At 61.1% G+C, this 20585-nt stretch overlaps 1 protein-coding gene across 5 annotated transcripts in view; it reads right to left on the bottom strand.

The window, feature by feature from the left end:
- PLXNA1 (plexin A1) overlaps positions 1-20585 on the bottom strand; it is a 108628-nt gene that overhangs the window by 36053 nt on the left and 51990 nt on the right. For all 5 annotated transcript variants that reach the window (XM_083795399.1, XM_083795403.1, XM_083795401.1 and 2 more), the window contains exons 9-12: positions 15461-15575; positions 9108-9308; positions 1626-1722; positions 1235-1425 (exon numbers count right to left, since the gene is read on the bottom strand). In XM_083795399.1, coding sequence (XP_083651525.1) covers positions 1235-1425; positions 1626-1722; positions 9108-9308; positions 15461-15575 — 604 coding nt within the window. The remainder of the gene's footprint in view (positions 1-1234; positions 1426-1625; positions 1723-9107; positions 9309-15460; positions 15576-20585) is intronic.

Raw genomic sequence — 20585 nt, 5'->3', positions numbered from 1 at the left:
CTGCAGCACGGACACGGGGAGCCGGGGCAGCAGACGGCCCTGGGAAAGGACTTCACTCTGGGGGTGACAGCCAGCACCAGGCAGGTTTGTAGGGCTGCTTCTTCCCCTCACCAAGTGACGGGCAAGACCATGGGTAAAGAACCGTGGTCATCTCCCAGCCCAGCTGCACCAGCTGTGAATACAGCTGCTCCCCTGCACTGTGCTGGAGACAGGCTCCAGGCCCTTCCGAAATCTCTGTAGGACTCCCATTTCCTCACACCCCGTGCTGGCCCGGCTGCTCCCTGCCCACAACCAGGACAGGGCTGCGGAAAGCAGCAGCAGGAGGCTGCTGGAGGAGCACCACGCCAACAGCCGCACGCACCTGCACCGACCGCCAGCTCACAGCAGCCCCGGAGCACAGCCCAGAGCTGCACCAAGGTCATGCCCCCCTGCTAACAGACCCATTTATGCCCCATCTGCAATTAGTGCAAAACTGGGTAACGATGCAGGGCTGGAGAGCCCGCTGCCGAGGCCAGCCACCAGCTGCTGCTTGGAAGCTGCGGGGTGCGTGAGGATGCTTGCAGCTCGCAGCCCCAGCCACCCTCAGGGGTACCCCGGGACACCTCGGGGCTGGAGCTGTCACAGGGAGCCCCATCAGCAGGACGGCAGCAGCAACGAGCAGCCCCAGAGATGATTTCCAGAAGCCCGTTAGCCCCAGCTGGGACCAGGCTGCCCAGGCTCGATGCAGGCACTGGGATTCAGCCCCGCTCCCAAAAGGAAGGGACCCGCAGGCAGCCCCCAGACCTGCGGGAGGAAAGCCCCCTCTCCTTTCCAGCTTCCATCAGATAAGACACAGAAACCCAAACAGATCAGATAACGGTGCTAAGACTGCAGTAATTAACACCGGCAGTGCCTGCCTGCCCCGCGAGCCGTGGGTAAGCGGAACGCGGCACACGGATTTACCCGCCGAGCCCCTCCTGACGCGCCTGGGGCCCGGCCCTACAGACACGTTAACATTAATGCTCGCAATCTGACTGAACGAGGGCCATAAGAGCTGCCAGAGAGGGGGGATGATGAACTGCTGGCCCCAGCGACAAGGCGGGGAGCAGCCCAGATCCGCGGCTTTCCCCGGATCCTCCATCCACGCGCAGGAGGAACAGGGGGAACCTCGGAGACAGGCCCAAAAGGCAACCCCCGGCCGCTCTGACATGCCACCGGAGAGCTCTGTCCCCACTCCCACCCCGTCCCCGCGTACCTTGGTGATCTTGGGGTCGGTGCAGCGGCTGTTGCCGCTGCTGGCGTGCATCCAGCTGCTCTCGGGGGCCAGGCAGTGCTGCCGCAGCGAGCAGCGCTTCTCTGACACGCACCAGCCGCACTCGAAGCGCGGGTCGGCCTTGAGGCACAGCCCGCAGCTCTCCCGCAAGGCCGAGCACTTGTACAGGTGGGCTGCAACGGCAGGAAGGGCACGGGGGTCAGCACGGCCCCCCCCAGCCCCAGTACGGGGGCACGGGGCTCCGGGGAGGAAGGCACCCGCTGGGGGATGTGGCTGGGAGCATCGCTGCCTCGCCGGTGCAGGGAGCCAGGTGGGATGGGGGCCGGGGGCGCACGGGGCTGTTTTCCCACCCCGGGTCCCATCCCTCACTCACCTTGGATGTTCTGGGGGTTGTCGATGACAAAATTCCCGTTCCAGACCACGGACAAGTTGACCGGCAGGTCGCTGATGTCGTTCCCTTCGTAGAAGTACTGCAGGAGGGGACAGAGGGAGGCAGAGGCCGTTACCGGCGGGGTGACACACGCCGGGGGGTGCGGGGCACCGCCACCGGGAGGCCGCCCCTCGACCGCGAGGAGAGGGGTGGAGAAGGGAGAGAGAGGGCTAACAGACTGGACAAAGCATCGGACACAGCACAGGCAAACCAGCAGGCTGGACTGCCAAAAAAATAAAGGAGCAAAACAGAGGGTTTCTAAACAGACCAAAATCCCGTTAACCCAAAGGTCCGAATCCTCTGCTGGGAGAGGCGGAAACGTTTAGCCAGCGTGCCTGCAGCACACGTGCACCTCTCCGCGCCAGAAACACCAGTGCTGCGAGGGGGCTGTGCCCTGCCCCACCTCCTCGGGACCAGCACCGCCACCCCGATTCCCCACACAGGGACGTGACGGAGCAGGATCCGACCTCCCAGGTCCCTGGGGCCTGGTGCACGATGCCCAAACTCAGGCTCCAGCACCCAGCTGGGACGTCCCCACCTCCGCTGCTCTGTCAAGCCCGGGTAAGCGCGAGCACGCCAGCAGCTCCCAGCTCCCAGCCCGGCGCCTCCTCCCACCCAAAGCCTCTCTCCCCCTCTTCGCCAGCCGAGCTGCAGCCCCGGCAGCCCCATCAATATTCCCCGCACAGCCCCAGCACACAGGCGGAGAGGTTTAATCGATACGGAGACAGGAAGGCAGTCGGAACCGTCCCTGACAGCTAATGACCTCCTTCGGCAAGAGATTCCCCGCTCCTCTCTGGAGAAAATGACAGGCGTGTCAGGAGAGATTAAATGAATGATTCATGGGTTGCTGGAGTTTGTTAGGGAGCCACGGACACGCGGGCAGCAGCTCGCCCAGGCGGGGACCCGGCTGCAGGCTGGACACGGCTGTGCCACCTCCAGCAAGCCCGGGGCTACCCCTGGCCTCCCCTGCCCACCCCACCCTCCATAATCCCATATCCTGGCCTCCCCCCCCGACCCCACCAGGCACAAACCAGAAGCCACCTCTGGTCCCACGCTGCGCACCCACAGCTTTTGGCCAACGGCCCTACACCCAAGGGGCCATTCCACCGAAGGGCAGGCTGGAAGCCCCCAAAAACACGCTCCTCCTGGGGAGCAAGGCTGCCGCGGGCACCCATACACAGAGGTTTTAAGGCACGAAACATCCAGCTGCAAACTCAGCTGCTCCACCACCGCCTGCCCTCCCCAGGGACAGCTCCATCATGGGCTGCTCCGGGACGCAGCGGTGCTGCAGCCGCATCTCCACCATTCAGCACCTCTCAGCCACATCTCCATCACCAGAACCGGGTTGGGAACCCAAATTCACCCTCCTCTATCCCATACCCGCACATCTGACCACGCAGAGGCTGAGGGTGTCCCGGCAGGATGGAGCTAGGCAGACCCAGGGTGGCGAGAGGCGGCCGTCCCCTGTCCCCTGGCAGTACGGGCGCGCACGTGCTGGGGAGGGCGGCGGCGGCGCTGGAGCAGGGTTCTGCCGTGACGAGCCACGTGGCAGCGTAAGTGAAATTGGCATTTTCAATTTGTACTCTGACATGTCTCATTTGGGGCCCTGGCATCTCGGGAAGGCATCCAGCCTGCAGCTGTCCAAAACACTTATTTGCATCTCTCTGCCCCGGCTGCTTTTGGAAATTAGTTCTTCTGGGAGGTGGGTTGGAGGGTGGAGGAAGAAGACTAGGAGGAGAGGGAGGGAGAGCGTTAACTCTTCATGCACCAGTCCCGAGACAGCAACAGGTTTGCACAGAAGGCTTGCACAAGAGCTGCTGTCCATCTGGGCACGGCCAGGGCTCCCCTGTGCCGAGCACGCTGAGTTTGGGGCGGCAGCGGGTCGCTGCTCAAGCAGGCGCTGCGCAGAGGCAAGTGGCAGGAGGCAGCAGGGGTCACTGCCCCAGCGGGCAGCCACAGCAGGGGACGGCTGAGGGAACACGGCTGACGATGAAAATCGCGTCCTCAGCGTTCCTGTCGCCGTCAGCAGCATTTCACCTGCCCTACGGAGACGGGCAGCGGGCCCACGGCTTGGATGCCGCCACCCGCCCCTATCGGATGCTGGAGCCACGGCTCCTCCGGGTGCAGGCAGGAGCTGCAGCCACAGGGGCTCCGATTTCCACCTCCTAGGAAGCCAAGGTCTGCCAGGTGCGTCTCTGATTTCCAAAGCACCTCTTATTTTGAAGGACACGTTCAGAAGGTTCGCTCCCCGCTGAATGAGGGCTGCTTTCGCAGCTCTCCTCCGGCCAGCCTGGCGCTCACCCCAGCTCCCCGTGACTCCCCGCCCGGGGGCCCAGCCGGCTTTGGGGCCGCTCCAGAGGCACCCCTAAAGCCCAAGAAGGTCACGCAGAGAAAGCAGGGCACAGACAGCCTCCCCAGTCCCGTGGACAGGGTGGGGAGCGAGGGAAGGCGGCGGCAGGGAAAGCAGCCAGGGCTGGGGCCACGTGCTAGCGGCACGGCCAAAACCGCCCCCCTGCTCCCGCTCCCCTGTGCCTCTTCGTACCCTCCCGCACGTTAACGCTCTTACGCACTGCGATGTTTGCTTTGGGGCTTGGCAAGAGGCTACCCGACGGCTCCAGCACTCTCTTGGCTACCCAGGAAACCTCTGCCGTACCAAGTTCAGCCCCATGCAGCCTTTTCCAATTCTTCACCCTCGTTAGTGCCACCGGCCCTTCGACACCGCCCGAGGCCCCTGCGCTGGCGGGACACCTGCTGCAGATCCCCCAGGGGACATTTACAAGGCTCTCCCATCCCACAGGATCCAAACCAGCGCCCGAGGACAGCCAGCAGGCCCTGTCACAGCGGCTCCTCCCCGCTTCCAGCTAACACACGGCTGAACATCCATTAAGCACTTAGCTGTTATTAACTCCCCGGTTAATCAATCGCCGCGGCTGCCGGCGGTCTGGGACCGGCTGCGGGAGGGGAGGCTGGGATGAGCTGTGGCAGACGTACCCGCGCTGTGCCACCACGTTCTGCGGCCCCAACGTGCCCGGGAGCACGCTGCATGCCCAGGATGAGCCGTGGGCGAGGGCAGCTTGCTCTGGGAGCCAAAATACAGCAGGCACAGCCCGGAGAGTAAAGGGATGGAGCAGAGAGAGAAAAGCAGGCTCGCGTGCCACGGCACCACCCGCAGAAGGGGACGGGGGAATACATGTCACTGAGGGAGGCGGTGGCACAGACGGGGCATCGTGGCCCCTCACCTAGCCCAGGGCAGCGTTTCCGTGCCTCTGGAGGAACCAAGACACGCGTGGAGGGGCTGACGGGGGCCGCGCCAGCCTGGACGCAGCTGTTCCCAGCATGGTGTCCCTCTGCAGGGAGGTGACTCAGGCAAGGGGACTCCTCGCCAAGCCCTTCTCAAGGCTCTTCGCCCGTAACTTAGCTCAGGCATCTTCCTAAGTAAGCTCTGCAACCTCCTGAGCCCTGCTTCCCGTGCTCGCCCCATCCCCACCGTGCACCCCAGGCAGGGGATACCTGCAGGCATGGCACGCTGGTGCCACCTCCCCATAAATCTCTCATGTTTGGTCCTGGTAAGGGCCCTGCTGGCAGAGGTGGGCAGCGAAAGCTGCTCGGCTCCCCTTGGGGAGCTCCAAGGGGGTACCCCTGGGGAGCCCCAGCCAGAAAGGGTGCACCCAAAACGCGGGGGCAGGGACACCACTTCCCGAGAAAGGCATCGTGCATCGGAAGGGTTGTTCCCCTGCCCCCTGCGAGCTGTGTGAGCAAACCCACGCAACCGAATTTTCCTTCACTCCCCCCGCCCCGAGGTCCCCCCCTCCCTCTCGCAGGCACCATCCCCCTGGGCTGCGTTTCTGGAGGAGCGGCTCCGGCTGCAGCTGTGTCCTATTTTTCTGTAGTTGATGACCTCAACTCCTTCCCCGCGCTACGGGGACGGCAGTAATGTACATCGCGTCTCGCCAGGGCTCAACTGCAATTCATCATTATTTTATCTGCTGGAATTTAATTGGATCCTATCAAACTCTCCTGATACTCCCTTTTCACTTTAAACACTGCTGCAGGAAAGATAAATGTAGGCACTGCTAGGACAGGGAGCGCGGCTTTGTCGGCGAACGGTTCTGGGGTTGTGGGCTCCAATCCTGCTCCTCTCTCTCCACGGCTGGTTAATTAGAGATACACACGTTGGAGGTGCGTGGTGCTCGAACGGGGCACGTGCGTGTGATTTATGTGCCTCTATAAATACACCCTTGGCCCAGGAAAATACCGTCATCCACACAACAGCACGACTTGACGGGAACGCTCGCCCTCTGGTTCTGGATCTCCTTTTGCTCCTTCTGCACGCGTCTCCTCCCTTCCCCTCCCATCGCACGCAAGTTGCTGCCCCCGGCTTTGTCCTGCCCCAAATTCGTCAATGTGTACGCGAGAACCCAAGAGCCTGGTAATAAAGCAGGCCAACGCCTGGGCTCCGTCATGGTAAAAAACCACCCAGAAAGCGTGAATCTGCGGGTCTTGCCTGCCTTCCCGGCGTCCGCGCCCGGAGCTGGGCACCACTCGCGTGCAGGAACCAGCTCGCTCCTCGCCCCCGTACGCGTCCTCCCATCACTCGCTGCAGGCACGTGGCAGAAGCTTTGCAGGGCCGTGTCATTTTGTCACGGGGACAAGGACAGCGAGGTCGCTCCGTGCACCCCACGCCGCTCCGGGACGAAGGTCCCGACCAGTGCCTGCGCCAGGGGGTGACAGCGGGGTGACACGGGGGTGACAGCGGGAGCCGCAGCTGAGCGTGTGGCACGTGCCGGGGGGATTGCGAGGAAGGAGCCGAAAGGGAGATCCGGAGGTGCCCCAGCTGCTCACCGCCACGTGGGGCTTTTGTCGAAGGGGAAGGGAAATAACTGAGGCGTGAGGCTTAACTGAAAGCGCCCAGACAGCAAACTCGGATACTCTCCAGAAGGAGAGCAGGGTTCCTTCCTATTTTTACTTTTAAAGGGAAAGAGCAGCTCTTGGGCTACCCCAGCCATACGAGGAACATCCTCAGGAAGGTAAATCCCTGCCAGGGAGAACACCTGTAGTCGTTTTGCCAGCGCCAGGGCTAAATTTCATGAAGTGAACTGAATGCCTCTTACAGGCAGTAGCACGGACTCTCAGCTCAGGCGCTCTTCCACCAGTGAAACTGTTCATTTTATGCAACAATTGGAAGGATGAGGCCTGCTTAGGGACGGCACGAAGAACGGGCAGAGGTGAGGGCTGCCTGGAAAGTGAAATTCGGCGGCGTTATCTGCACAGACTGAGGGATAGGTGGCCCTTTTCCCATCCTCCGCTGCAAGAAAGCAAACTTGAAAGCGCCTGCCTCCAGAAGATTTAAAGCAGCCAATTAACAAAAAAACTAGTTTACTGCTGAAGAATTTATTTTCTTAGTTGGGTTTTTCTTTTCTTTTTTTTTTTTTTTTGCTTCTTTGCAGTGCAGGCAGAAAACCCTTAGGGTTGCTTTCTTTTCGAAGAGGAGAAAAAGACTGCAGTGAGGAGGCACAAAAGGGGTTTTTCTGCTCACTTTTTGACCTGGGATGTATGGGGAACACCAAGCCCCGTCTCCCTTGAGACTGCTGAAGATCTATCGGGTGCCTCAAATGATGTTTATAGTCGACACTCAAACCTTAATGAATGGACTGTTGAATATTTAACAAAGATGTCCTTTCTTCAAAGTGCTAAAAAGTCATTGGAGTTTGACAAGCACTAAAACCAAACAAAAGACAAAGAGTTTTAAGTGGACTTGACTTATTATCCCCTCCATTCATCCGCAATTCAGGAAAGCATCCCTAATTCAGCAGCGTAATTAACCTCTTGTTTAGGACCCATTGAACTCAGGGAAACAAAGCACGCCTAAATGCCTCCCCGAACCGAGGACATCCATTTCTCACTTCCACACGGGGAGGACAGCGTCGCCCCGCTACTCCTCCGCTCACCAGTGTCCTCCGCGCCACGCAAGACCCAAAGCCCGGCCTGACAAACGGATCCCGAAGGGCAGAAACCCGCAGGGCTTCCCAGCCTGGAGGCGAGGGAGCCCCCCGGGCCACCCGCTCCGGCGGGTCACCGCTGGGTGACTGTGCGCGACGCACGAAGCGCTATCGACAAGCCAGATGGACTGCAAAAAAGACAGGGAGGAGACGAGTTTCACAGAAGTGTGAATTTGAATCACCCACACCATAAAGCAGCCTGGCTAAATGCCCTCAAACATTAAAGCAGGCGAGCAGACCCCGAAAGAAAGACAGCTTCTTTCAAGCCAGAACTTTTTTTTCCCTGCCTTCTGTGAAGCTGCCCTGGGCCTGAAAACAAAGCCTGCTGCCCGAGACCTCAGCCCCGCCGAGCTGCTGCAGCCATCCCGAGCGCATGCAGCCTGCAACGATGCTGGCCCCTTTTTCCAGCCATTTCGCCCTGCTTTTGGGACGTAACTGGCAATTTTGAGGTCAAACATCCAGCCCTGTTAGCCCAACAGAAGGCGGCTGCACTCCGTGCATCCAGCTCCTGGCTGAGCACAGATCCACCAACGAAATTCCCCGGCTGCAGCTCAGGATGGGGACATTTCTGCTCCTAACACACTGCGTGTGGCAGAAGGAGAGCCCCCAGCACCCCCCAGCGTTACCGCACAGGGCACGGGGCTGAGGCAGCGGGCTCAGGATGTTCCTCATGCCCAAATGCTGTACCCTAGGGAGGCTCCTGCGATGGCTCCTAAATGTCACCGATGCCCCCGAAGGCCAGGGGAGCGGGGATTGGTGCCGGCGTTAAGCTGCAAATGAGCTTTCACAGTGTGAGTGATGGAAAACAAATTTTAAAGGGATTAAATCGGGGGGAGAAGGGAGGGGCTGGCTCCACGCAGAGGAGGAAAGGTCGGTGCGGAGCCCAGCGGGGCACTGAGCAATGCCACCTCCCCATGGGCAGAGCCATTAATACCCCAGATCTGCTTGCTCAGGGGCTTGGTGTTCCCTGCATGGGACCACCACACAGCAGGGCATGCCCACACCGCTCCCTGAGGGGCTGCAAAACCCTATCTAACTTAGGGGACACAACAACCGAGCTGGGCAGGCATCAGGGAGCAAACTCTAGCCGCAGGGAGCGAGCGATGCACCAGCGAGCCGGGATGCAGAGGGAAGGGGGCAGGCAAAGCTGGTCCTGGCCCAAGCAACTTTCCTCAGCTTTCAAAAGCAAATTTCCCTGGAAGTGCCCCTAAAGCCTGACGGGTCCCAGGTCTCAGTGGCAGGGGTGTCGACCCCATATGGAGCAACCGCAGGCAGCATCCTCCCCACGCACCTCGGAGCAGAGCAGTGGAGAGCAAGGGCTGCGAGCTCCCCCCCGGAGCCCCCAAAATCTCCATCAGCTGCCCCAGGGGGAGCACACGGGGCCACGAAGCATGCGCGGGGCAGGGAAATGCCACGGATCACTCACCGAGGTGTTCTGGCACTGGATGCTGGTGCTGTTGAAGCGCAGGGCGGTGACGCGGGTGGTGCTGCCGGGGATGTGGAAGATGCACTCGTAGTTGCGCTGCCCCGACTGCGGCTGCGGCAGGTTCTTGGCCGTCAGGGTGATGGGCTTCACCACGCCCACGGGGATGTAGATCTGGGTGGAGGGCAGGATCTGGGGACAGTCCTGCAAGGAGAGCGAGGGGCAGAGATGAAGAGGGAAAGCTGCACAGCTTCCCCTAGCAGCGGGACCCCCCCCTTGGCCAGGCAGGGCCGTGTGCTGCCAGAAAGCCCCGACTGGCACCCCGAGCAAATCCCCGTGCGCACCCAACCCCAAATCGGCTCCTCATGGCTGCTCCGGCCTCAACACAGAAAAGGAGACTGAAGAGGAGCCTTGCGGCAGGGAACTGGGTGTTTTGGGGCAAAATGGCTGGTAACAAGACGGGCTTTGACGCTGGCATTGCAGTCAGTAGGCTTCAGAGTAAACACCCGCTGGGCTACACGCCGTCAGGCTTCCCTCTCAGACGTCACACAGCCTCCACTCCCCTTTCTCTGTGAATGGACAGACACGGCTTTTCCCCTTCCGTCCCTCTGCAACGCCACACATCGCTCTGCAGCGAGTTTTGCTGCCGTTTCGAACCGTGGCCAGCTCGAATCCGCCTCACCCCAACCAGCCTGACTGCGGGGGGGGGACCAAAAACCAGCGCTTCCAGCGCGGGGATGATGACGACTCCGACCCAGGGAGGAAGGCGAGGGCAGGGAATGGTCCCCAGCTCCCCGGGGAAGGAGCCATCGGGAGGGCAAAGCGAGGCACTCGGCTTTTAATAGTCGCTGGCGCCCAGCTGCTCCGGGGGAGCCGCGAGCTGCGTGCGCAAGGCACAGGGGAGCAGGAGGGAGCAAAAATAAATGAGCTCAGGCAGAAAAAAACAGCTCCCCATCCGCGACGGATGCCACTTCGGCAACAACAGCCTGACGCAATCCCATGCCGGCCTTGCAGAGCTTGGCGGAGGTCTCGCACCTATGGCAGCGGCACCGGGAAGCGGCAGCTTTAAATAACGGGGGCAATGGGGAATAACACGGGTTAAAATGAGCTGGTCCCAAAACAGCAAGTGCTGCTGCCCGGGACAGCTCCAGCCCGTGCCACCAGCAGCCACGTGTGACCGAGGCCGCCCAGGTGCCTCCCGCTGCCACCGGCACCGTGCTGGACCCCGCAGAGCCGCAGGCTGAGATAAATCTATTAAACGTGGCAGAGAAATAAAAAGCAATCGTTTCGCTTGGCAAGGATCGTCAGAAAACCCCAACTCATTTCACTTTTCCAGTTTCCTGTTCCTCTCCAGCCTGTACTCCCCAAAAGCACGATTTTTAAGGGGGGAAAACCGCTTGTCCCCGGAACATGCTACATAAAACAAAAGCAGGGCCAGGCTGGGGACCCTCAGCACTGCCGCTGCCACCTCCCTGTCACGACCGATCCTCCGCAAAGCAGGGCTGAAGGCGCCCTCGATTCCAGAAACACCCGGGGCTCGCAGCGGGAAGGCCCCACATGCCCGCTGCCTGTCTGCAGGCTCCCGGCTCAGGACGGGCTCAGCGGCGCTGATGGAGACACCCCTGCCTGATCCCCCTCCGCGTTGCAGGGGGACGCCAGGGGTGGCACGAGCCTCCCCGCAGGGCACGCAGACGTGCGGGGAGGATTAGCTGACGGCTTGCTCTCCGACACCGCCACCTCCTCGTTTTTCCATCGCTGCTGCTCCAGGTCCAGCCAGGGCGGTGGGTACCTCCACCCGCCCTCGTGCCCACCACGGCTGCTCACAAGACCCCCGGGGAGATGCAGGGAAGGAGGCAGGCGCAGCCGTCCCCCCCCCCCTCCATCCCCGACGCAGGCACGCGGGGCGGATTTGCTGCCCGGCGCTTTGAGCCGGAGCCGAGTCCCCCCGCTACGTCACTCGCTCTGCATCTGCCGGCAGAAGCCAAGTGTCTCATCCAGCAAAAATTTCAGCCAGCTCCAAAACAGGAAGCACCTGGTGCTGGTGGGTGCTGGGGCAGCGCTGCCCAGCCCTCGGGGTGGCAGGAGGGGTGGGGGCACTCGGACAGCTCATTTCCCCTCCAAGCCCTTCAAGCAGCTGATGAAACTCGCCCCTGCGCTCGCTGCCTGTCCCTTAAATCCCTTGGAAATGCTCACTGCTCCCCTGTCCTGCAGAAACCAGGCCTCTCTGCACATCCCTTGCTTCCAGGATCAGGGAGCTACAAAGCAACGGGATGAGCAGAAAGCAAGGCACCCTCCCCCCGCCTTCCCAAGCGCTGCACAAGGCAGATTTTCTCCCATTAAAGATGTTTTTCCAGCTGGTTGAGAATGTTACAAGGGTGCCCAAGTTTGCTTGGAGAGCTTAGAGACTGAGCCACACTGCAAAGCTGCGGTTTGGGCTTCTCTGGCAGCTCCAGGCTCCAGCTGCAAGGCTGTATCATCGGCAGGGGCGGGATGAGGGCAGTCTGGGGCTGGCCCTGACCCTGGCTTCCCCCTGCCCAAGTCCCCGGTGACCAGGGTTGGTCACGGAGCAGCCCCGGGGCACACGAGGGGCACCACGAGGGGCACCATTAACAGGAGCTGGGCACACGTGCTGCGGCTGCAGCAGCAAGGCAGGACAGCTAAGGAGGGGTGCAGATGGATGGGACGCGTGGGGACAGCTGGGCACGGTCACCTTGGGGGTGCTTGTCCCCAGGGGCCAAGGGAGCAGGCTCAGGGCACCTCCGTGCGTGGCCCTGGGAGCTGCAGAGGGCATCGAGGAGCTAAATCGGGGGCTGAATGAGTCACTCGCCACACCACCCCCTTCTGCTCCAGCTGCCCGAGCACCCGGAGGGCCGGACCTCTTCCCAGCAAAGCACAGCTTTCTCTGAGGCTTTTGGGGTCCCCCACCAAGTCCTCCCGGGCTCAGCCATTCCCATCAGCCAGGGGAACGAAGAAGAACAACCACGAGACTGAGCAAACATGCTCAGTCCCCGCGGGTCACAAGCCTTTTGCCCTCAGCGGTTGCTCCACATCGGGCAGGCACCAGGGAACGTCTCAGGAGAGCGACTGCTGGGGAAAGGAGAATTCGGCTTCAACCCCTGATCACACCCACAGCCACCACCGGGCGCTGCAAGCAGGGACAAGCGAAGAGCAGCCCGTGCTGCTTCATCATCCCTTCCCACCCCTTCACCCCCAGAGGAAGCCACAGAGGACCGAGAGCTCTGGGAATGAGAAGTAATCAAAGACTGCAGAGCTGAGGGTTCAAAGCCACAGAAGCCAACAGGCAGGGACATCCTTCCTGCTGCTGCCGTTCCCAGGCAGATTTACACGCCTGGTGGCTCCTGCCCACACCCCAAAAGAGCCCAGTAACCCCAGACTTTCAGGGGAACGTCCCAGGCATGCCCAGGACAGTGCTGCGGGTTTGCATTTCCCAGCAGAACACCCACCTTCCCACCCGGGAAAGAAATGAATGATGCTGCCAGTGGGAACCAGCAGATACTGGGTTAAGCTCCGCTATTAACAGATTTCCATGCCTTTCCTGACCCGTGCCCACCACGCTCAAACCAAGCGAACTGCAGGCAGGCCAAATCCTGCTTAAAATAACTCGGGGAGTTACACGTCCTCCCAGCAAGGCTCGGGCTGAACGTCCACCGTGGGTTTGTACAGCGGTGCCGTGGTCTGGCACCAAGTCACCCCTGCCCACCGCCGGGGCTGCACGGCCAGGGACAGGGGCAGGATTTCGGGTCTCAGCACAGACGGGCAGCCCGCAGATGTGGCCGGTCGGAGGGTGGCCGACCACCCCTGCCAGGAACTGCTGAGGCCGCACCGAAGTGCAAACGAGCTGAGCCAGGCTCGCCAGACCTCAAGGCAGGCGCCGCTCCAGGTCCCAGGGTGACCAAGAGGTCTGCCGGGGGACAGCTTGCCCTGGAAGCGACACGAGTCCCCTGGGAAAGGTGCCCGTGTCCCAAAGACAGCACACCGGGGGTGTTACCAGCTGTGTTGGCTTTGAAGGGACGGGGGAAGAGCGCCAGCACTGCCCACCGTGCACACCAGAGCTGCTGGGAACCGCTGGCGCTGAGCACCCTGTTTGCAGAAGCTGGCGGGGAAGGCAGCCTCGAGGACAGGCTGATCCCTCGCCAGATTTCTTCAGGGCACAAGCTGGGAGAAAACAGCTTTTTCTAATCTTCTCATGTTACACAATTCCCCTTTGTGTGGGGCCGCCGAGCTGGGCTCCTTCTGGCCCGTGCATCACGCAGGCTGTGCGGGACACGCTCGAGCACCGATGAGCGCGATGCAAGCCCCTGGCACTCAGATCAAACCACGAGGGAAGCAAGAGAAGGTGCCAAAAATTGGGAGTTTGGTTGTCTGGGATGGAAGGGACGGCGGAAAGCCATCACTGCTCTCATGTCACAGTGAGTGCGCGGGGTTGGGCACACAGCAGAGCATGGACGGAGAGTGGTACGCGGACAGAAGGGGCTGCTCCACGAGCGGCATCTCCTTCCCGACGTCCGCCTGATGCTGTGCAGAAATGGCAAGTGCCGAGCCCACCTACCCACACACACGAGTGGTGGTTTCCAGCTCTCCAGATGTACTTGGCAGAGAGAAGGCTTTGCTCAGCTCCATGCCCAGAGGAACGATGCTGGATCCAGCGCAGCCCTGTGCAGGTAATGCCACCGTCTTCTGGAAGGCCACCCACATCCTTCGCTCCCGAAGCCCAAAGAGGTGCAGGGAGCACCCAAGCAGAGACCCAAGCACCTCTGCTTGCAGACTGCAACGCCCAGATCTTCTCCTGTAGACACGCCAGCTCCACACAGAAGCAGCAGGACCAGGCACCCTGGCTTTCCACAGGGAATGGGGAAGAAGACACGCAGGGCTTCGCCCAGCAGGTGAAGATGCTGCTCCATCCATCGGGTCCCAGCACAAGAGGAACGGTGCTGCTGGTGGCCACGCACTGGCTGAGTAACGGCCCAGCTCTCCTGTCCCCTCGTGGAGGGCTCGAGCTCCTCAAGCAATGGAAGAGACAGGCATGATGAAGGGGAAAAATTGATTGTTCCCTGCTGGGAGCTTGACCTGTTCCAGTGAGGAGCCCAGAGCAGCTCCAGAGGCAGGGTCAGGAGGGAAAACGACACAGCACGTGAGTAATACGGTACAGGGCTCCTCAGCGACAGGCGGTTCCATCCAACTCCAAGGCCAGCACTGAAGCACGGGGACACGGAGGACAGCAACCCCGATCCAGAAGGGGACCCAGGAGCCCACAGGTTCCCACCAAGGATGAAGGGAGACATCATAAGGCACAAATCACACGAGATCCACTCAGAGATGTGGCTGCTGCTGCTCCCAAGCGGAGGGACACAGCGGGAGGCTTGCTCTCGTGCCAGCCAGGACGGCGAAGTCTTGTGAGGCTCCTCAGACAAGCCTCTTTTGTTCTTTGTTCCCAGGAACCAGCCCTGGCTTGGCGGCCACCACGACACAAGCTCTGATGGAGCTCAGAGCCCAAACAGCCAGGGCGGGGGAAGTTTCTCTGAGACAATTCGGCGAATGCTCTCCCCAGGCCACCATCCATTCGAACCGTTCAGCAGGGCACTGCTCCCAGCAGCACGCCTCAGGCAGCAGGACTGGAAACCCACGTAGGCTCAGCCTGAGACACCTCCTCTGGGTTTGGCAGGGTCGGGAGAGACTGTCCTCCCCAAAACTCTCCCTTCGGGACCCACAGAGACACAGGTTGCTTGCCAGACCTCGCCAGATCTATCCCAAAGAGCCAGCGACAGCCTGGCAGGTTGCAGGGGCAGGGACCTCCTGTAGGTGCCCCGTGAGCGATGGATTTCCCCGGCTGGCAGCACAGATGCTGTGCAGGATAAACCCCCACAATGTAACATGTTTCTTAGCAAAGTATTAGAGACGAAGAAGGCGTGAGGTGCAGCAAAATGTTTTGTTTTACGGATTTAAACCTTCCCCTCTCTGAAAACAAGTTGTTCTGCAATGACAATTCAAGCTTGCTCCCTTCAAAAACATCAAAGGAAAATGCTTAAGCGTCTCTGCCTTTGTTTTTCACTTCACTCAGCCTAAAGTGCTTTCTGACTTAGCCCAGATTCCCAAACAGCCTCTGCAATGACACTTCCCAGCTCGTACAGCCTCTCCCCGCCAGCAGGCAGCCCCCCAGCTCTTCCCACAACTCCCTCCTTGCTTCCCAGGCAAGCCCAGCACCGCGGACACGGCCTGCGTGGGAAATGAGGCGGTGGGAAAGATTTGGAAAACGCTTTTCCTCTGCTAAAACCATCCCTGCGGGGCAAGGGGTCACGACAGGACAAGGAGAGGAGAGCAGAGGTGGGTCGCCTTACCTCGGAGAGCTTGACGCGCCCCTCCAGGAAGGAGCAGTCGGCGGCGTTGTGGGTGCAGATGTGCCGGTATTTGCACCAGTGGCAGGGGAAGGAGCCGTTCACGCAGGACAGGCAGCTGCGGAGAGAGCGAAGCAGGCAGCGTTAGGTGGCAGCAGCAGGGGCCAAACCCCGTGGCAGCACCAGGGCCGATCCTGCATGGGGACTACACAGCACCACGAGGTCGGCCGGTGTGTAAAGGAGGGGATTCAAGGCCTCTCTCCCCCCAGCCCCAAGGGATGGCAGAGAGCTGTGCACCCAGGGCTTTGCTACCCAGGCTCAGCAACACCACAGGGGTGCTTCATCCTTCCCCCAGCACCCACCACGCTCGCCCTGCTTGGTGGAGCTGAGCCCATCCCTCCCCACCAGCCCGGGAAGGGGCCGCGCTGCAGCTTTGGGAGCTGGATTTTGCCGCGATGAAAGGCAACTCTAGCACGAGCAGGCAGAACAAGGGCTCTCCGCTGCGGGGAGAGGGGGCGGAAGAGCCGGCTTAATGCACGCTCATTGAGAGGAGAATGAGAAGTGGCTAAAGGTTGGGTCAGATTAATGTCTCGGGACTGTGGTGCCTTTCAGCCGCGCACAATGCGCCGTGTGTGACCCGCTCCCCGGCCCCCTCGTCCCCAGCCCTTTGCGGCAGCGTGTGCACGTGCCTCCCACCCGAAATGTCTCCCTCTTCCTGCATAGGAACTCCGGGATGGGCACCCCAAATCCCTGTCCCTCCATCCTTCAAAGGTGTGGGGACAGCTCGGGGTGCCCAGGCACGCGTGGGGCTTTGTGGGGCCACAGCTCCCCGCCCGGGGGGCTTCACACCCTGCTACATCCACAGCGATAGCTTCCTAAATCCATGCACACACGCTAAGGAAATATTTAATTAAGCTGCTTGTAAAGGGGGCTGGAAGTCATTTCCATGTTTCGCTCACATTTTCACTTCCAAATGAACAGCCCTTTTAGCTTTACCCACAAATATGCTAATTGAGATGCTCCTTATGCAAATATATGCAATTTTATTTCAGCTGCAGAGATTCGACTTAAAAGCACAGCCGTAGCCTCCTATCTCCGGTTGCTTTGATGGAGGGAGGTGCAGGGGGGAGGCGCGGGGGACACAAAAGGACCGCTCCTACCCCTGGTCCTCGCCCTAAAGGGCTCAAGCACAACCTGGGGGGGCAGGTAAATGCGGGACGTGGGGGCAGCGGGGCAGGGAAAGCAGGGTTAATCCTCGGGGAAGCGCAGCCACCACCGAGGCCATTCAGCAGAGGCACACAAGCAGCAGGGGTGAGCTGCTGCACGCCGGCGGGGTTCCCAGCCACGAGGCCTTTGGGGTCCTGAAGAGAGGCCCCGAGTCCCATACATGCCACCCGGTGCCATGCGGGACACCTCCACCTCCTAACTCACTCCCTGCTGGCTGCTTCTAACCGACCGGGCCGCTTTTAAAGCGATAATTTTCAGAGACGATTTTCAAAGAGCCACCATAAGTGCGCTCACACACACCTCTGGCCCCACAGCACCTAAGGCCCGTCATCCCAGGGAGCACAGTCTAGAGGCCAAGAAACCAAAAAATAAAATAAAAATATTTAAAAAAAGAATTCACCCCCCAGAGCCAGGGGCCACGGGCCCGGCCCTGCTGCAGGACAGGCCGAGCTCCAAGGTCAGGCCCCGTGGAGGGGCCGGGGCTGTCCCCGGGCAGCCATTTGTCCCCGCGGCCTGTTCCCCACGCGGGAGCAGGCTGCTCGGCAGCACGGTGCCATCTGTGCTGTCTCTCTCCTTCCCACGGTCAGGCACTTCTCCCTCGTCACTTCTTGCCTAAGAGGCTTTCATCACTCCTGATAATTAGGGGGAGTTTCTCCCGCGTGTGCTGAAGCCCCCCCCCCCCCTCCCCGAAGCGAGGCAGGGCGAGCGGCCCGGCCAGGCACAGCACCGATACACGGACCCCTGGGGACCCTCAGTTTGCTCCCCTCGTCCCCAATGCCTCCCCCCGAGCCCTTACAGGGACCAGGCAGAGGCGAAGCCCGCAGGGAGGGCAGGAAAAAGGGGGGGGGCACCTTGGCTGTGCTCCCCTCCCTCCTCACACCCTTGTGCGCGAGGAGCTGTAACCGCTCCAGGATTTCGGGATCGCTCTGTGCACAGATTCCCCATCCTGAAACAAGCCCGGGCTTGCTGCCTGCCATAAATCCGCCCCCAGAAAGAGCCGGCAGGCGGCTCCCCACCAGCAGCAAGGGGACAGCACAGCTCTGGGCAGGCTGGGGGCAGCACCGGAGCCTGCCCGCAGTGTCGGTGCTCGCCCCCAGCTCACCGCCAGGCTGGCTCGAGGTCTCCCGGTGCTGTCCCCTTGCTTTTCCAAACCGAGCTCCGGCAGCCCCAGCAATGCCACAGCTCTCTCTTGGTCGCTGCAGCTATCTCCTGGTCAGAGAAGCCAGCGGGGAGCAGGCTCACCGCCCCCCGCCCTTCCCAGCTCCCAGCCCCAGGCGTGCCACGCGTGCCTCGCCACCGCATCGGCATCCAGCCGGCCTGGGAACGCGGCCGCTTCGCTTCCCTTATCTCCGGCCTGAAAGAGCCGAGGGCTCTCCAGTGCTCCGAGCGGAGAGGGAGAGGCAGAAAACAAAACCGGCATCCGCAGGAGCGAGATAAGGCTGGGCGAGCAAACAAGGGAGGGAGGGAGAGACGGGAAGGAGAGGTTGGCTAAAGGTGAACCCCACCAGCTCCATCCACCTCGCAAGTGGCCTTTGGAGAAGCAGCAAGGCAGGGGAATAATCCTGTGCTGAGGGCTGGGATGTGTGCACTCATGATGGGGCTATTGCCATGGAGCAGCGTGTTTTTGGGGGAAGGACACGGCACAAATTGCAGGGAGATGAGATGGGCCGAGTTCAGCAGCACCCAGTGCAGAACGAGGGAGGGCCACCGAGAGGGGAACGACGAACACGGCGCTGGTGTAAACAGCATCTGCGTGCACTCGCCACAGACCGCCCACGAGCCCCCGGGCTGCTCCTCAGACCTTCTCCTAGCAAGGAGGATGCGTCCTTAGTGAATACCCAGCTCCAGCACAGCCTGCATCTGGAGAAGCAGCTGCACGGGGTGCGGGGCCGAGCTGCAGCACTTGGGGCTCTATATCCATCGTTTTGCCCCAGGGAGAGGGGGAAGCTGGAAGGGCAGCAGGAGCAGGCAGCCAGTGCCCCCAGCCCCTACCCGGACCCCCGGCACGAGGCAGACCCACAGCAGGAGATCCGCTCTCACCTCCCTCCAGTCCTCTCCGCCCACCTCAAACCACCAACTTGCTGCCCTCCCTTTTCTGGGGGGCTTTTCCATCCCTGCTGTGATGGGTTTTGCTCGGGGTCCTGCTCACAGGCGCAAGGCTTGGGCACAGGAAACCCACTGTGTCTGCACATCTCCCGGCCTAGAGCTTGCAGAATCGGACCCTGAGTTTTAAACTCTTCCAGAGTAACTCATTTGAAACACCCCACCAGGCTGTACCAGCCCTCCTCCTCGCTCACAGCGATCGTGACCTAACAGAGGTTATCCCGAGCAGTCTCTGGTGAGATCCTACAAGGTTTCCCACCCGCCCTAGCCTAGGAACAGGCGCAGATCTGTTACCGCCTCGCAGCTCAGAGGTGGTAAAACACGGATACGCTCAGTGAGCTGCCTGCAGCCATCTGTCCTTGCCGTGGAGGAGAAAGCATCTGCAAGCATCTGGAAATCAGCAGCCCTGGCTTTGCAAGCAGCTACCGAGCGCGCCGCAGGCAGCCCGGCCGGACAGGAGCCTGGTAACAAGGCTGGCACCGTCCCACGCTGCCACCAAGCAGCTGGGACAAAGCGACCGGCCGGCGGGCTCTGCGGCATGGCAGGCGGGCAAGGAGAGCAGCCCCGCTGCTCCCAGCCCCTGAGCAAGGCATTAAAATCCCATTTGCCTAATGGAGACTTATAGGGCCAGCCCGACCTGTGCGACGGGGCCGCCCTACTCGAACGCAGCAGTCGCATCTCTCCAGCCAGGACAGATGTCTGCACACTGCTCAAGATGCTCAGCACCCTTGGAGACACTCAGCACCCCGGCACCACAACTGGCACAGCCACGAGGGCAGTACCACCGTTACCCCGTGGATGTGCACAAGCAAGGCACAGCCATCCGTCGGCACCAATTTCAAGTCTGCCCGGCTCCCCTCTCTCAGCATCAGTCACCCCCACCTGGGATTTTTCTCCTTTGCCTGTGCCACCGCCCGGGTTTTGCTTCCACGCTGCTCGTGGCCGTGGGTTTGCCTCTCCCCACGTGCCAGGGGCATTTTGGTGATGGGCCAAGCACACCACAGCATCACACAAGCGCCAGTGCTCGCGTCCTCCCTGTCGCCTCTGCTTGCCAGCCCCCCAGGACCAAAAAGACGAACCCCAGCAGCGGTTAAGAACCTGAATTTCAGGAAGCAAAACCCAGACAGCAGGCGTGGGAGCAGTGGGAAGAACCGCGTCTCGGCTGTCCTTGGAAACAGCTGGGTAGGGTGGCTGTCGGAGGCAGGGGCTGGACGAGGGGGCTCTGTGCCAGCCCCACGCAGGCTCCCCTGGGGCCCCCAGCTCTGCAGCTCTCATATCCGAGGAATTCCCCTCTCCTCGTGCTCCCCGCCCTCGCCCTGCAATTGTTCTCTGGCTTCGCAGGGGGATTTCCCATTCACCCACCTCACGCTGGAGGCAGGCGGGGAGCCTGGCATCCCGGCTTTATCTTTAAAGGGGATTCATTTCCCAGAGAATGCTTTGAAGAGGGAGCTTAATGCTTACAAAGACAACCTCCACATCTGCACACAGGCACTCCGGACACAGGCTGATTCATTAGACTATCAAAGCTGCCGAGTGGTCTTCAATCGCATGCGCCTGATCAATGCCCCATAGGAAGCCCCCGAGGGAACCACGCAGGCCTCCAGCCCAGTGCTCCCCATCCCAAGCCCACAGGGGCAGCCCCGCGAGCTTGTGGATACCCTCCCGCATCCCTCTCTGCAAAGGACCCAGTTTTCTGCACTGAACTCCAGGTTTCCTCTTCTCCGTTCAATGCAGATGGTGGCTCCACCAGCAACCCCCTCCCCGATGCACAAACCTTCAGGAGAAAAAGACCCAAAAC

Source organism: Anser anser, assembly GCF_964211835.1.
Source record: "Anser anser genome assembly, chromosome: 12".
Taxonomy (NCBI): domain Eukaryota; kingdom Metazoa; phylum Chordata; class Aves; order Anseriformes; family Anatidae; genus Anser; species Anser anser.
Note: the sequence above shows the minus strand (reverse complement) of the source record. Positions and strands in the feature narration are given on the sequence as shown.